The following is a 16,677-nucleotide window of genomic DNA, read 5'->3' on the forward strand; positions in this document are numbered from 1 at the left end:
TTACTTGGGCAAAGATGCCAGTAAACACGAGTAGTAGGGTGAGGAGGTGAGACAGGGAAGAGAAGGCAGACAAGAAGTGGTGTGCTATCAGGTAAGTTACTGCTGTGGACACCTGCAGGTCAGGCCCAGTGTGGATCTCTGGGAGCCAGAGGAAAACAGTAGGTAAGAGGGAGCTGAAGGAGGTATCCAACAACTCACATTCATCACTGAGTAAGGCTGCTCCCAGGGGCATCAATTTCCCAACACTTCCCATGAGACAGAGCAGCCCTTGCTGCCTGTAGAAAGTCCCGTGGCAGAGCTGCAGATACTGGTAGTTAGAGGGAGGACCGAGTCCACTAGACAGGTCAGCTCAAAGCGTTGTGGCCACAGGTCAGCTACATTGCGATAACCACACAGCCATGCATGAAGAAGAGTCCATTGTTTTCATTTTGAAGATAAAAAAGCTCAGAGAGGTTAAGCTACTTGCCCATGTTCACACAGCCCCAGAACTTGATTTTTCCAGTACATCAAAGACCACCCCCCCAACCCCACACCAAAATCAGGCCTCTAAGAAGCTGGCAGAGAAGAGCATTGCATGAGAGGAGGCTCCTGAATGTCACATATTCCCTCAATTATCTGGCTTAGAGGAATAGTTAAAATATATATATAGGGTCTGGCAGAAGTAATGCCTGCTTGAGTGTGGTTGGTAGGGTAATAATTTGGGTGTAATAATTTAGGGTTTTAATTCAAATATTTCACTAAAAATGTCATATGGTGTTCTTGAGTGTGACATTGTTATGTTACGGAATTATATGCTTATGATTTTGTATTAAAAAGAGGGCATTATTTGTGCCAGACCCTGTATATTGTATTTTCTGCATTTTCTCAGCTGAAAAAATTGACAGGATGTAGCTTAATCAATACAGATCTATAAAAAATCACTCTGTGAACTGGAGTATACTATACAGATATTAGTTTCCAACCCCACACTCAACACAAACACACTATTGCTTCCTCCTCTACACATGGCTGGCTCAGTAAGAGCTGTCTAGCAACCAACCCATCACCCACTTAATTCAGGAGCAATGCACACAAAAGTAACCCACTCTAGCAGTCTCACTTTTCAGCCACAAGTGCCCTGAACTGCCTAGACAAAACCAAACTGGGCTTTTTTTTCTGTAGGAAGAGCTTCAGAAGGGTCATGGTTACCTTTTTGTACCTGTCCTTTGCTGCACAGATATCATCCTGCAGAAACTGGGCTTCAATCTGAAGGTGCAGATTATGCAATAAGACTTCATCAGCTTCCTGTAATGAGAGAGTCACATATCCAAATCTGCGGGGGCACAGTGGAGGCATCCAAAATGGGTGTAAAATTGGCCAGGTGTATGTATCCACAGACCACCTGGAGTCTTATTAAAAAGCAGATTGTTGTTCAGTGGATCTGGGATGGGTCAAAGATTCTGCATTTCTAGAAAGGCATAGGGTTAGCCCACTGGACCTGGTCAACAATAGTAGTTCCCAATGGAGAGTGATTTTTGCCACCAATGGGACATTGGGCAATGCCTGAAGGCGTTTTATTGCCATCACTCGGGTGGGGGGTGTTACTCCTGGCATCTAGTGGGTAGAGGCCAAAGGTGCTGCTAAATATGCTACAATACACAGGGCAGCCTCACAGTCCAAAATATCAATAATGCCAGGGTTTAGAAACCAGGATATAGAAAGATCAGGGACAAAGTTAAGGTATATTTACTTATCGATAATCTTAAAATCTAAGTTACAGCTATATTTGTTCTATATGTCATCACCACTAAGTTTCTAAGACTAAGAAATAGTTTTCCCTTAACATTGAAACCTTCAAGTTAATAATTTTCTCCCAAAGACTATTGTCTCACCTTAAGACTATGTATCTCTAATGCCTTTTTAAGAATGATTGCTGTGGGAAACAGCATTTTTTTTTTCCTTTAAAGTTGGAAATGACAGAAGGTTGAAAATTCTCACCAAACTTTTTGATTAATACACCAATTTTTCTCTCACTGCTCTTGTTTGGATAAACCAAATAGGTTGAAGAGCTGTGCTCTTAGTAAGATAGTGCTGTGATGACTAAAATTGACTTAAATACTTCAGTGGTTCAGTTCAATATTATAGGTGAACATTATTTGGTTCCTCACGATTACCACTCTCTAGAGACACCTCTCCCATGCATGCCTGCCAATACCTGAGGCCTTGCTAAGTGAATTTTTATTGACTTATTAATAACTTGTTAAAAAGCATGACAGATGTTAGCAATGAAATCTCAATAAAGGTAGATACATGGTTTGGCTAAAATACTTAATACACTCTCCACCATGGCATGAACAGTTAAGAGAATCAGGGATGTGGACTGGTTAAGATACTTAGAGTAACTCCCACCATTGCATTATTAGGATTAGGTTCTGGGAAGCCCTCTGACCTGCTCTCTTAGAAAAGACACTTGATTCCTTAATTGTTCCTGTAAAAGACCACTGGAGAAGGAAGATATAAGACTGTCTGATACTGACAATAAGGATACCAGGATTCTGACTCTTGGATCACCGGCCTTGAATGAACTTTTCACGCAAAGTGTTGCCTTAGCACCTAAAACACCAGAGAATCAGGACTTCATGGAGCCTAGAAAACAGGCTGTATGAACTTTTTGGGGCCAGGAGCAAAATAAATTACTTAAGAAATATATGCCTATGTGAATATGATCTGAAACATCAGCAAGGTTGTAGAGGACTGGCTAACCCTCTCCCAACTCAAACTTCTGAAGCTATTTTATCTACCACAAAGAACTTTGAGTTTATCTTAAAGAACTTAAGAGTTCTACAAGATTGAATCAGTTAATTTGCAACATTTAGGAATATATATTAAAGTATTCCTTTCTGCATAGATTTATGCAAGTAAAAATTCATTCATTCCAAAGCAGCAAGCCTTAGGCATAATTTTAAATTTTCTAGTAGACCCATTAAATAAAATGAAAAGAAATAGGAAAAGTAATTTTAATATTTTCTTTCACCCCATATACCCAAAATATTGACATCATGTAATCAGTATTTTTAAAGAAATTACTGAGTAGTTTACATTCTTTTTCTCAGGCTAGATCTTTAAAATCTAGGGCATATTTACACTTTATAACACATCACAATTTGAACAGTCCTCATTTCAATCACTCCCAGCCATGCGCTGACAGTGGCTCCCAGACTGGACAACACAGCTCTGTAGGATTAATTTTAGGCACAGTGGAGCATCCTCTTCCTCCACAGTGAGTCCTCCAGGTTTTTGTTCCAGAGTGAATCCCTCAGTCTCTCTATACTCTAATTTACAGTTACCAAATCCTTTCTTCTTTTTTAAATCACATCTATTCTATTGCAATTGTCTCACTTTTCCCCCCTTTGCTCTCCTCCACCTATCCCACTCCATCCCCTGTTCCTACAGTCAGTTCCCACTCTGTTGTCCATGTCCATGAGTCATTCATACATGTTCCTTGTCTAGTTCCTTCCCCTTCTTTCGACCATTATCCTCTTTCCCCATCCCCTAAGGTCACTTTCAGTCTGCTCCAAGTTTCCATACCTGTGATTTATTTTGTTGTTCGTTTATTTTGTTGAACAGATTCTACTTATAAGTGAGATCACATGGTATTTATCTTTCACCTACTGGCTTATTTCACTTAACTTAATATTCTCCAGTTCCATCCATGTTGTCGCAAAAAATAGGAGTTCCTTCTTCCTTTTTTTTTTTTTTTTTTAGTGCAGAGTGGTTTTATTTGTTTATTTACATCTCAAGATCCATTATAAAATATTAAAAAATTTAAAACCATTATAAAGTCTCAGCAATTAAAACAACATGACACCAGCACAGAAATAATCAAGTAGATCAGTGAAATATAATGAGCATTCCAGAAACAAACGTATATATCTAACAATGTAATAAATGATTAAATTGGCATTTCAAGTCAATGAGGAAAATAAGGCTTATTCAACAAATAAGGTGCATGGACCTCTCTTACATGAAATAAAACAAATATAGAGCCCTATTTCACACATTATACAAAATATATTCAGGTGAGTTGAAAGTCAGCATGTAAAACCCAAGGAGTTTTAGGAGAAAATACAAACTAATATTTTTCTTACCCTGAAGTAACATATTCAAAGCAGAAGCTATAAAATATTGACAATATGACTGTATTAAAAATTTAAGACTGTGCCGTAATATGCATATAAAAAACGTTAAAGGACAAGTGATAGACTAGGAAAGTATTTGCAACACATTTAAAAAAAGGGTTAATAGCTTTTCTGAGGGATGGAGGGGAAAATTCTACAAATATTTAATCAAAAAATGGATAAAGAATTCCAAAAAGTCATTCAAAGCTTTTTTAAAATAATAGAAATAGGCAGGAAATATACAGAAACAAGTTTAGTATCAACAAATAATAAAGTAACAATTAAAATAACTCATCATTGTCAGAGATTAATAAATATTAAAAATATTGGTAATATCAAGTATTGGTGACTATGAAAGGAACTGGGTATTTATACACCTTTTTTTTTTTTATCTTCTTAAAGCAGTCCCTTTAGCATATTTTGCAATGCTGGTTTGGTGGAGGTGTATTCTTTTAGCCTTCTTTTATCTGGGACTGACAACCCAGGAGTTTGTCTGGGAAACTCCTTATTTTGCATTCTATTTTAATTGAGAGCCTTGCTGGGTAGAGCAGTCTTGGCTGCAGGCCTTTGCTTTCCATTACTTGGAATATTTCTTGCCATTCTCTTCTGGCTTGTAGTGTTTTCTGTTGAAAAGTCCGCTGCACGTTGTATCGGGGCTCCCTTGCATGTTACTACCTGTTTCTCCCTTGCTGTCTTTAGGATTCTCTGTTTGTCTTTGATATTTGCCATTTTAATGATGATGTGTCTTGGAGTGGGCCTCATTGGGTTCCTCTTGAGTGGGACCCTCTGTGCTCCCTGGACTTGTGTGACTTTTTCTCTCCTCCAATTTGGGAAGTTTTCCATCATTACTTTTTCAAATAGGTTCTCTATCCCTTGCTCCTCTTCTCCTTCTGGTATCCCTATTATACAGATATGAGTACATTTCAGGTTGTCTTACATTTCCCTACATGTCTCTTCATTCTCTTTGAGTCTTTTTTCATTTTCTTGCTCTTTCTGGGAGCTTTTTTCTACCTTATCCTCCAGCTCACTGATTCAATCCTCTGCTTCATCTAGCATGCTTTTGATTCCTTCTACTGTGTTCTTCAATTTGGAAAGTGTATCCTTCATTTCCCCTTGTCCCTTATTGATAGTTTCTATGTCCTTTTTCATGCTGATAGAGTTTGCAGTAAGTTCCTTGTAGTTTCCCTGTTGTTTTTTGTAATTCCCTTTGAGCTCACTGAACCGTTGTTTTGAACTTGGTATCTGATAGTTTAATTGCCTCTATTTCATTTAGTTCTCTTTGTGGAAATTCCTCCTTTCCCTTCGAATGTGAGGTGTTTCTCTGTCTTCTCATTGTTTGAGAGACTCTTCTCTTTTGCTTCTGCTTCTTAAATTGATCTGTCTTGATCTCCTGACTTTGTGGTGTGAACTTCTATGGTAAGAGACTGCTGTTTTTTTCTTTCTGGATCTGCCTCTGATAATGTCAGATATTGACCCTATCTGACCTTAGGCAGTCTGTTTGAGACTTCCAGGAACCTACTGTCTATGTCTATCTCCTTCAGCTGTTAATCTAGTCACTCTGCATTCAGTAGTCAGGCTTAGACACCACAGGGTAGGGCAGAGTCCATCATGGGGGCAGGGTTATTGGGTCCTCTCATGATTCTGCTGCTGCTCAGGGGACTGGTCTGCCTGAACAAGATGGCTGCTGCCACAGGGAGGATGAGTCATCACCAGGATCCCACCCACTACTCTCTCAGTTCTCTCCCCAAAGCCTCCTTCCCCAGTCTCTCCTCAGGCATCTCTAGCCCACTCTGCCCCCACCTTTGCCAGAGATGAGGGTAAGTGGTTGCAAATAAAAATTTATATTTTGGCCCTTTAAAAGGCTCTTTGCTTCTGCAACCACCTGTCTCTGGCAGAGAGCAATCCTGGTTGTTGTCTGTGTACTTTTTGGTCCCTGATGCAGTAGGCTGGAGATCCCCACTTATGGTTTAAACCCTGCTTTTCTCAGGGGGATCCCACTGGCTGTTTAAATACCCCTCTGGGGCTGCCACCCACGGATGCCCTACTGGCCTTCTCGAGTCTCTACCCCATCCCCTCCTTACCAGTCCAGTTGTGCTAAAGCTGATTCTTCTGTCTGCCCAAGGCTGTAAGGCTCCTCTCTTGCTACTGTTCAGTTGTTTGTTCCAGGTGATTTCTCCATAATTTAGTTGTAATTCCAGATTTGTCCTGGGAGAAGGTCAGTTTGACTTCCATTTACTCCTCTGCCATCTTGATTTCTACCAAATCCTTTCCTCTTAAAATTCTGAAATCTCTTCATGGGTACCAGGGATACCAACATGGATGACAATACAGAAGGAAGGAAGGACCACAAGATCCAGAGCTCATCTGTGGCAGTTATAGGCAGGACAGTCAGGGAACCTCTGTTTCCCATGAGACAGGCACAAAGCTTGTGTCTCTGGGTAAATATGGCCCCTTCACACTCGACATGCCCTGTCCATCTCCCCTGGGCCACCCCCAAGGTCACTCAGATATGCTGAGCACACTGGCAGCTTCCTGTATGTCTCTGGCTATGGGAACGTGTGTGATCTGGAGGAGGCACAGTCCAGAGGGTGGGCATTAGCAGCCCAGGAGCAACCTTCAGCCACTGAGGGACAGAAGGGTGAGTCCTTCAGCTGGCCTTCAATCTTTCAGAGGGTGGGATAAGAACTCAGCACTCAACTCTTGACTAGTAGAGAGAAGCCCAAGACAGATTCTAGCCCCACAGCCTTCTGTTAACTTTCATTAACTATCTATTGAATACATGGTCCCCTGGGAAGTCTGACCTCAGCCTCCCCATCTGTGAGGGCAGACTAGTTTCTGAGCTGCATTTGACAGAGCCCTTAAGTTCCATGGAGTTGCTTGAAGGGGGTCTGAGGGTGGAGGGTTGCTGGGTGGGTGGGGTATCTGTCCCACCATCGTGTTCTTAAGAAGTGCACATCTGCTTTGGCTCTATACATTGGCCTCTCTGGGACATTTTGTTAAAAGGATGTGGATTTACAAAGTTTGAGAATCAATGACTTCTAAGGTCCTTACTATTTCTGAAATTCTGAGACATATTTGATCCCTTTATTAGCAATAACATAGAGGGTCCTTGAAACCCAATTTTGTTCTTCAGCTCAAGTAACTGTGTATCAATTATGGATGAATTTTTCATAAAAATTAAGATGTTTAAGAATTCTCTGTCCACCCCATCATCAGCAGTCATTTTTCCCCCACCTCCTTCTTAGGATCATGCCAAGACAACCAATAGTAGATCCATCAGCCCACCCTCTGAAACTGCTCATGGACATAATAAAAGCCCAGACATTTGTCCTCAAAAGAGAGATTAACCAGATGCTTCTGTAAGTACATTCTCTTCCTTTGAAGACAATCATTTGATAAACTGCCACAGAAAATCCCAAAGGTAAGTAGGTGCCACTGGAATGTGCAGTTGCTGGTATGTTGACAAGAATTTGCTTGGAAGTGTTTTCTTTTGTTTGCACCAGAACTCAGAAATGTGTAGATGCTTGTATTTTTATTGTGCTTTGAATGCTGTGACAGGCACTTTCAAAAGCTCCACCAGCAGAAGCATCTAGATTTTTCTGAATCAAGACTCTGGGTCAATAGTCTAGTTTTAGCAAACATTCCAACACTGATATGGTGGGTATTTTAGATCTAGGTCAGTGGTTCTCAAAGTGTGGTCCCTGGACCACACTACCTGGAAAATAATTTAAAATGTTAGATTTCTGGCAGTTCCCAGATCTACTGGATCAGAATTTCTGGGGTCGGAGCCCAGGAATCTGTGTTTTAATGTGCACTACAGATGATATCAATGCACACAGAAGTTTCAGAGCCACTGGTTTTGACTATTATTGAGGAAGAGTCTGGAGACATAACTAGAATCCAATGTACCCTTGAAAAATCAGCCTTGCCAACCCACTCATAGAGATGCTAAAAGTTCATTAAAAATCCCTCTGTCTGCCCTGGCTGGATAGCTCAGTTGGTTGGAGCATCACCCATATACCAAAAAGTTGTGGATTGGATCCCCAGCAGGGCCACATACGGGACGCAACCGATCAATGTTTTTCTCTCACATCAATGTTTCTCTCTCTCTCTCTCTCTCTCTCTCTCCCCCCCTCTCTCTCTTTCTCTACCCCTCCTTCCTCTCTCTGTAATATCAATAAAAACAAATTCTCAGGTGATGATTTAAAATAAAATCCCACTGTCTGTATCTATATACAGACCCAAATCCAACCTCTGAGCAGCCCAACTCAAAAACAAATAAACAAACAGCAACAACAACAAAAACTGCTAAAGAATGAGCATTCAAGTTCATTAAGATTTCTAGTTAATTAAGTTTAATTTTTTTAAAAAAAAACACCTACTTTGATCCTGGATATCAAAAACTTTTTTAAGAATGTTCTGGTCACTTTGCCCCCAGGTGCTCAGGCTGGTATGGAGAAAAGTGCTGGACGTGTGTGACAACTCTCCACTGCCTCATTCCTGACTCTGCTCTCCCTCCCTCTACATTCTTCCTCACTCTTCCTCTGCCCTTCCATTCTCTGGGCCTCCGCAGCCCCATCCTCCTCCTTAAACTCCTCTTTCCTGGTTTCCCCTCCTTCTCTTCTCCAGAAGTTCATTCCAGCCAAAGAGGGATTCTCAGATATATAAAGCCTTGTAGCCCTGAAAGAAAACGTTTCCTGCACACATTTTTGTCCCTAAGCCCCCTAACCTCTTTCTCTTTTCCATATGTTTAAGATACATAAATCATATGGAAAAGCACTTGACTAGAGCCTACATCATTTTTAAATTCTGTGGATTTTAAAAGAAAAAAATAGAAATAAAGTCTGCTCCTTACAATTTTCTTAAGATAAGCAACATCAGGCATTATTGGGATATATATGACATATATAAATATAATATCTTAATGTGATATTATATACATTTTATTTATACACACATGCAGTGAGTCCAGGGTCCAGCACAAATAACACCATTTTTTCTTATCATAAAATCTTTTATTACAAAATCATTAGCATGTAATTCTGTAACATGACAATATCATACTTGAGCACACCATATGACATTTTAGGTGAAATGTTCAAATTAAAACTATAAATTATTACACCCATATTATTACCCTACCAACCACACTCAAGCAGGTGCGTTACTTCTGCCAGACCCTGTATGAGTCTTAGAGGTTAACCAAACCCAAATACTTAAAAGTTACTAGGAACTCTTACTACATTAAAAGTCTTCAAATCTGAATAACTTTGGCTATAGTATGTTAGTGGCATGTTGAGAAATTTATTTCATTTCAAAGTGCATCGCAAATAGTGGCTTGCTTTAGTTTACTTGCTATTAAAAATACCATAGCTCTTTATTTAAGTGGAGATTTAATCACATGGAAGTTATTAATAGATAGCAATTTTGTGAAAACAAGGGTAATCCGTGCTGTCACATACACTGTGATATTTTCCAAGCAAGATTCAAAGACTAGGTTAACGATCCCAGCTGTACCCCATTTCCCAGGGCCACAGGGATGAATCCCCTCCTTGAGACAAAAGGAAATGGGCATTGAGGCTGAGTTGATAGTCAAAACCTTGTTGATCTGATGTGTAAAGACATTCAAAGATTTGTCAACCAAAATCGTTGATATGAGCAGCCAAAAAGATGTGAATTCTACTCCTCCATTTCACCTCCTTCTCATCTGATGATCTTAATGGACAGAGAATCTGAAGGTCCAGCCTTCCCCTGCTGACCCTTGAGGGGCTGTCTTAGTTTGGGTTCCTTAGAAGCAGACGCTGAGGCAAGGATTGGGGACATGTCATTTATCTGAGAGGTGATTCCAGGAGCACTGGTAGGGGAGGCAGGAGAGATACAAGGAAAGAAAGAAAGCAAGTATATGCAATAAGCAAATCACCACACCAGACAACTGAGAGACTGGGAAACTCGCCTCTGAACTGTTGCTGCAAGGGGTGGACCAGCTGAAGGACTCACCCTTCTGTCCCTCAGTGGCTGAAGGTTGCTCCTGGGCTGCTAATGCCCACCCTCTGGACTGTGCCTCCTCCAGATCACACACGTTCCCATAGCCAGAGACATACAGGAAGCTGCCAGTGTGCTCAGCATATCTGAGTGACCTTGGGGGTGGCCCAGGGGAGATGGACAGGGCATGTCGAGTGTGAAGGGGCCATATTTACCCAGAGACACAAGCTTTGTGCCTGTCTCATGGGAGACAAGAGGTTCCCTGACTGTCCTTAAGGGGTGGAAAATAAACCATGGACACAAAGACCCTACTCCTGCCTATACCTGCCACAGGTGGATGGTGAGGCCCTGAAGTTATTTAATTCCACCAGGATGAGTTTCCTTACTAAGAAAGGGAGGGGGCTGGACTCGGTCATTTCTGGGTGTGAACCAATGACCACAAGGCCCCCACAAGGTAGTGCAAGGACCTCCTGATTCAGTGCATTTACATGCTGTGTTCATGATTTCTACTTTATCTGAGTACCACTTACTGCATTATTCAAATACCCTGTATTTTCTTCAAATTGATTCATTCTTACTTGCATGTATTTAAAAAGAAACTTTTTTTATGTCACCTGCTGTAGAGAAAGGTAAGCATAAAATAAATGCACAACAATTAAAAAGCTGTTCCTCCATGCACTATCTAAGATCATCTCTCCCTGCATCAGGTTTATATACCCCACCCTCTAGAGAAAACTAAGTTGGCATCCATAACATCAAGTGCTCTGCACTAACAACCATGACAGGTAAGTCACATACATTATTACGTCATTTAATTCCCAGTAGGCACACATCTACTCCTATGATGGTGGGAACTATTACTGTTCCTATTTCACAGATGAAGAAGCTGAGGTTGAGAGATGAGACAATTCACCCAAAGTCTCACAGATACTCAGCAGTAGTGTGAAGGGTCCTGTTAACAAGTACTTCTTTTTGAAGAGCACAGCCCATTTTAGGCAGAAGTGTCTTTCCCTGGACCCAGGTAACAGCCACACGGATGTCCTGAACTGGCCCTCACCCATGTTCTCAGCAGCATGTTTACCCAGGATCTTTTGTAACATTCTCACAGGGCTGATACTTCAACTGTCACACACTGTCACAAGATACATAAAGGTGCGTTCTCAGAGGGGTGAAATGATTGGATGCCATTCCCTTATACTTCATTATCTCTACTATCTTATTTTTCTACTGAGAATATATGTTGTTTTTATAATGAGAAAAACAGCAGAAGGTTTGAGGCTGTCTTTAAATCTAGTGTCACTTTCCTTATTTAAGAAATGTACACAATGACACCAGGTAAGAGACAACCTTAGCGGTAACTCCAGAGAGAGCTCTTCGTGCAGCAAGGACAAACACTCACACCAAAACATGGGGGTGTTGAGGAGGGGCTAGACTGGCCGTTACCTGAAGGGTGTCAGGTATCTATGTCCCTGAGGTAAGTGGCCTGTGGACAAGATGGAAGCCCCATGTGGCACCACCAAAATAAAAATGGGATGAACTACTAGTGTCAGCAGAACAGCTAGGTAATGTCAGATGCTACTAAGGCCCAAATCCCAGCACAGACTTCCTACAGGCTTGATCATCACAACTATCCATATAAGACCAAGCACTGAAATACACTCTCACCCCACCTTTATGTTTTGGGGTGCTTATATGTTCCAGTGGGCCTGAGACAGTCCCAGTTACTACCATACAAACTATATCTTCTTTCACACGCTGTCCTAGTTTGGACATTATACATCCACACAGAGAAGGGCACACAAGTATCAGGTGGTAGGTAAACACAGAAAAAGAAAAATTCAGTTTCCCCAGATTTTAATTCTGACTTTCCAATCAACCAGCAGAATAATCCTAGACAACTGAGGTTGGACAACGTCACAGAAACCAAGTATCCTGAGCTAACCCTGACTGTCTGAAGTGGCTGTCTGGAGTTTCATGTAGAAAAGAATCTTAAGACCACACCTGGGCACAAAAGGGAAGGGAGCATGTTTTATTAGCAATTCTGATGAGGTTATGGGCAGGGCAGGGAGGCAGGGGTGAAAGGCAGACTTGTGTCCTGAACAAGAAACCCTTCAACTAAACTTCAACTAAACAGTCGCCATGGGTCCTTATGCTCTGACATTTGAGCTCTGAAATGATCAGGAAAGGAAAATTACCACCCTTAATTTATCCAACCTCTGTGGTCCAGGTCTATTCTGCTATTTGGTAGTTAGATTCTCCTGATAAGCAAAAAATCTAATCTATCAGGATAATGGGGGATCAGAGGAAGGAATCTGCCCCTACAAAGAACAACCCCACACAACCTCTGCAGGAGTGTCTCCAGCAAGAAGCTAAGAATCCTTGGTGTCTCCCACAGGACTACTTCAAGAGTGAGGAGTTTCAGGAGAAATGGACACTTTTTCCACTGCTCTCTTGAAAGTTTTCCTGTGGAGAAGTATTCTCAAGACTCTTAGCCAAATGGACAGAGGTATCATCGCATCCAAATAAGCACTGGCCAAAGTAAGTTCACTCCTAAATTTGGTGTTTATGATCAGGATGCCTTAATAGCAAAACAAAACCAGTCATTGTAATACTGGCACATTTTGACAGCCCAGCACAAGCAATAAGCTTAATAGTCTAGGTTCTCTCTCAAGATCCTGTTATCATGTAGTGGAGAAGTGTGTGTCTGGGTATGTGAGTTCACACAAAGATTTAGCAGAAATTACAAAATCAAGAAAGAGCATGATAGCAAAAGAAATAGGTGGATCTTGAAACAACACAAAGAGGAGGTGTGGGAAACACTCAGTGCAGCTCTTTCATTCAGTTCTGTCATTAATCTACTCAAACCCAAGGATGTGCTCAGCTCACCTTGTTAAGACGCTCAAGCATTTCCTTTAGCAGCAGTTGACATTCGCATTCATTTTCATACCTGCAAATTGAACATACGAGTGAAAGCTGAGCAGTTTCTAAATTCCACAAGTGTTGATCAAACAATCAGCATTAAATTTAATCCAATATGAGTACTGTGTCCGCTCTTTTAGAAGGGGTTCCTAACTTTAAAGCAGAAGCTGAGGCTGCATTTCCAAGTCCACTGCTTCCCAATGTCTTTCACATCCCTAAAATGAAAAAAATACTTTGGCTTCAATTATGTGATGGCTTTATTGGTTTTTATTTAGCTTGATTATATCTAGTCTTTGATATACTAAAGACCTAATTTTGAAATTATTAAACTATTCAAGTAGTAAATATGCCTAAGAAGGCCACATACACCTTCTTGTTTCTGCATCATTTTCACCTGCTTTGGCTAGCCATCAATTCCCCTCTGGAATGTGAAACCCAACTTGGTGTATGTGTATCCACGCATGTGGATGGTCATGACTTTAATGGCCTTTATAATAATTTTCAAATCCCACTACCCCAATCAGAATATCAAAACTTCCCCAAGCGGGCAAGAGGAGAAATAAACTTATGGGAAGTATTAAATAAGTCACAGAACCTGAAGGGACTGCTCCATGGTGGAGATATAACTCAGAACCACGTGAAGTCAGGAACAGTCAATATGGCCATTTCTTCATTGGGGGCTCAAGGGATTCGTGCCTGCCCAGCCAAATCACAGTGGGCCCTCATTTAACAACCCAAGGCCACCTAGGGGCTCCTATTGTCTATGAAGTTGGGTGTCTGAGCCAGAGTATACTTCCCTTTGCTCTAGAGAACATGAGCTTCATTTGAATAAGGTCTAGTCCTATCACTACACCTCACTCCACAGGAGTCCCAAAAATGACTTCCCTCCATGACAGTGTTCTAGAAAGAGTATGGACCCAGGGTAAGAAAACTTGAGTTTAAGTTCTGCCACCCAAAGCCTCTCTCCAAGCCATGGGAACATGAAGGGCTGTAACAGGTGAATTTTCAGGTCCATTTTTCCAGCTCCAAATATGTTTCTCTGAATCAAATCCAGAAACAGAAGGACTGATAGAAATGAAAGCAATGATTTCTGATATCTGATATCTAATGATATCTGATATATATATATCCTCAGTACACAGAGTTGAATAACCTGCCCAAGATTTGGACTGAGGATGTAGAACTCAAACAGAGAACACGTTTGGAAAAAGCCCTCTGGATACCCTAGACCAAGACATTCACTGGAATTATCAATGGAAATAAAAAAAAAAAGAAAATTCCTGGGCCCCACCTGAGGTCCAGGGTGGGGCGTGAACATCTATATATTTTAAATTAATTTATATAATTGTTAAATGGATAAACCTCTTACATGGTTAGACAGTATTTTTAAACTACATAAAAGGATGTTCAGTTAAAGTCTTCCTCATGCTTCTGTCTCCCAATTCCTACTCATTTATCCCCCACGTGTAACCAGCATCATTAGTTTTTTGTGTGTGTTTGCATCCTTTTTCCCTTATGCAAGCAAAAAAAAATCTCTACTCTTCCTCCTTTCTTTTTTAAATAAATGTCAATAACACACTATTCTTGTTTTGTACAATTGCATAGTATACTATTATATGAATGAAGCACAATTTTACAACTTGTCTTCTATTAATAGGTATTTAGGTTGGTTCCAGGCTTTTGCTACTGCAGATCAAACGGCAGTGAATATCCTTGTAGATATAAACTTGACATCTGCTGGAGCATCATAGAGTAAATTCCTTGAAATGGCCCTGCTGAGACAAAGACTATATGCATTTATAACTTGGAAAGATGTTGACAAACTGCTGAGGATACTTTTTCTTTTTAATGGCTGACTTTAACACAGTATTCAGTCTGCCAGAAGCGGTACCAGGCTCTGGACAACACGCTGGACCGCAGCCTCTGAAACTCCTTAAACTACAATCACCATGGAGTCTGGTTTAAATGTAGCTTCTGATTCAGGAGCTCTGGAATGAGTCCAAGAGTCTCCATTTCCAGCCAGCTCCTGGGTGATGCCAATGCTGCTGGTCCACGGACCACATTTTAAATAACATTTTCCAGTTGTTCGCTGCGATGTGTTGAAGACAATTAGACTTAGCAGGCCCAACACTCCAATCCAGTCCTAGTGCATCAATTCACTAGCTGAGTGTCCTTGCTCCAAATCCCTGCATTTTCTGACCCTCAGTCTCCTCATCTGTTAAACCGGTGCAGGCAATAGCGTCTATAACTTCCTGTGAGGATTAAATAACATTAATGCATCTCAAAAGTATTGTGCTGAGCAAAAGAAGCCAGGTACATAAGAGTGCATCCATAATAATTCATTTTTGTGAAATTCTAGAACAGGCAAAATTAATCTATTGTGATAGAAATGAGGACACTGGACGCCTATGGGGTTTTGGGGGAGGGGGCTGGTTCCAGATGATAACTGAAGATTGACTTGGAAAGGGAAGAAAGGAACTTTCTAGGGCAAAGGAAGTATTTTGCTTGTTTGGTAGTTACATAGGTATGTACATTTGTCAAAACTCACTGAACTGAGTACTTAAAATCTGTGCATGTTATTTTATGTAAATTATACCTATATTTTTAAACACATTAAAAGTAAATGATAACATTTCCTGTAAACTGTGAAATGCTTTCAAAATAGAAATTAGTCTTAGGTAAATGCACCACGGGCATGCTCCAGACACCGTGCAGAAATTAGGACCTGAAACCAAAGATGGCTCTCCAACCTCGGTGGGAGTCTGCTCTCAGATCCACGCTGCGGCTGCCGCCCCCTGCCCTGCCTCAGTTTCCTCCCACGACCAACGCTTACTTGCTACGGTACTCGTCAAGCTCGCGCTGCGCCTCTGCAGCCTGGTGCTCCAGTCGGGCGCGCTCAGCCACCAGGTCTCGGACGCGCTGGCGGTTGCCTTCGACTTGGCGGATGAGGGCATCCGCTGGACAGGACAGATCGCCCAGGCGCTGAAAGGCGTCCAGCTGCCGCCGGAGGACGCCATGGCGCTGCTCCAGCGTTCGGGCCCGCTCAACGTGGGAGGCCACACGCTCGCTGAGCTCCAGCAGCACCTCCAGGTTGGGCACCTTGGCTGAGCCCTCCGCATGGCAGTCGGACGACTCTGCGGTGCGCTCATACTGCTCTTTACAGGTCTGGAAGACGTAGCTGCGCCTGTACATGGCTCCTCTGCGGCCAGGGCGTGCAAAGCCAACTCCAGGGGGCCCTTGGCGAAGCCCACTAAATAAACATTGGAGGCCCCAAGCACGCTGCTGGAACGTTCCAAAGCTGATCAGCTGTGGAGCTCAACACTGTGCCCAGCCTCCCGGAGAATAAAAGGCAGCAGGCATGCTTTTGTAAACTGGATTAACAGGCCACACAGCTCCGGGGCTTGGAAGGTTAAATTGGGCAATGAGGTTTTTGTTCCGTGATTGTTAAAGCCAGATGCCATATGATTCAATGGGGGGTGAGGGACGGGGGTCAGGAGGACAAGATGGGCATGACTTTCTTTTGACTGCTTCCATCAGAATTGTTAAGGAAGCCAAAGGGAGCTTAATAAACTTAGACTGGCTTAGGAGCCCAAGGACCCCTCCCTCTCATCTGTGTCTC

General features: G+C 41.8%; 1 protein-coding gene across 1 annotated transcript in view; it reads right to left on the reverse strand.

Annotated features, from left to right (window-relative positions):
• BFSP1 (beaded filament structural protein 1) overlaps positions 1-16,250 on the reverse strand; it is a 39,737-nt gene extending 23,487 nt beyond the window's left edge. Inside the window, exons 1-3 of the mRNA XM_054573513.1 lie at positions 15,892-16,250; positions 13,026-13,086; positions 1,189-1,284 (exon numbers count right to left, since the gene is read on the reverse strand). Of these exons, the coding sequence (XP_054429488.1) occupies positions 1,189-1,284; positions 13,026-13,086; positions 15,892-16,250 (516 nt within the window). The remainder of the gene's footprint in view (positions 1-1,188; positions 1,285-13,025; positions 13,087-15,891) is intronic.
• Positions 16,251-16,677: the final 427 nt, after the last annotated feature.

The sequence above is a fragment of the Pteronotus mesoamericanus genome, unplaced genomic scaffold, assembly GCF_021234165.1.
Source record: "Pteronotus mesoamericanus isolate MK-2021 breed Mesoamerican mustached bat unplaced genomic scaffold, CSHL_Meso_final contig_25, whole genome shotgun sequence".
NCBI lineage: Eukaryota > Metazoa > Chordata > Mammalia > Chiroptera > Mormoopidae > Pteronotus > Pteronotus mesoamericanus.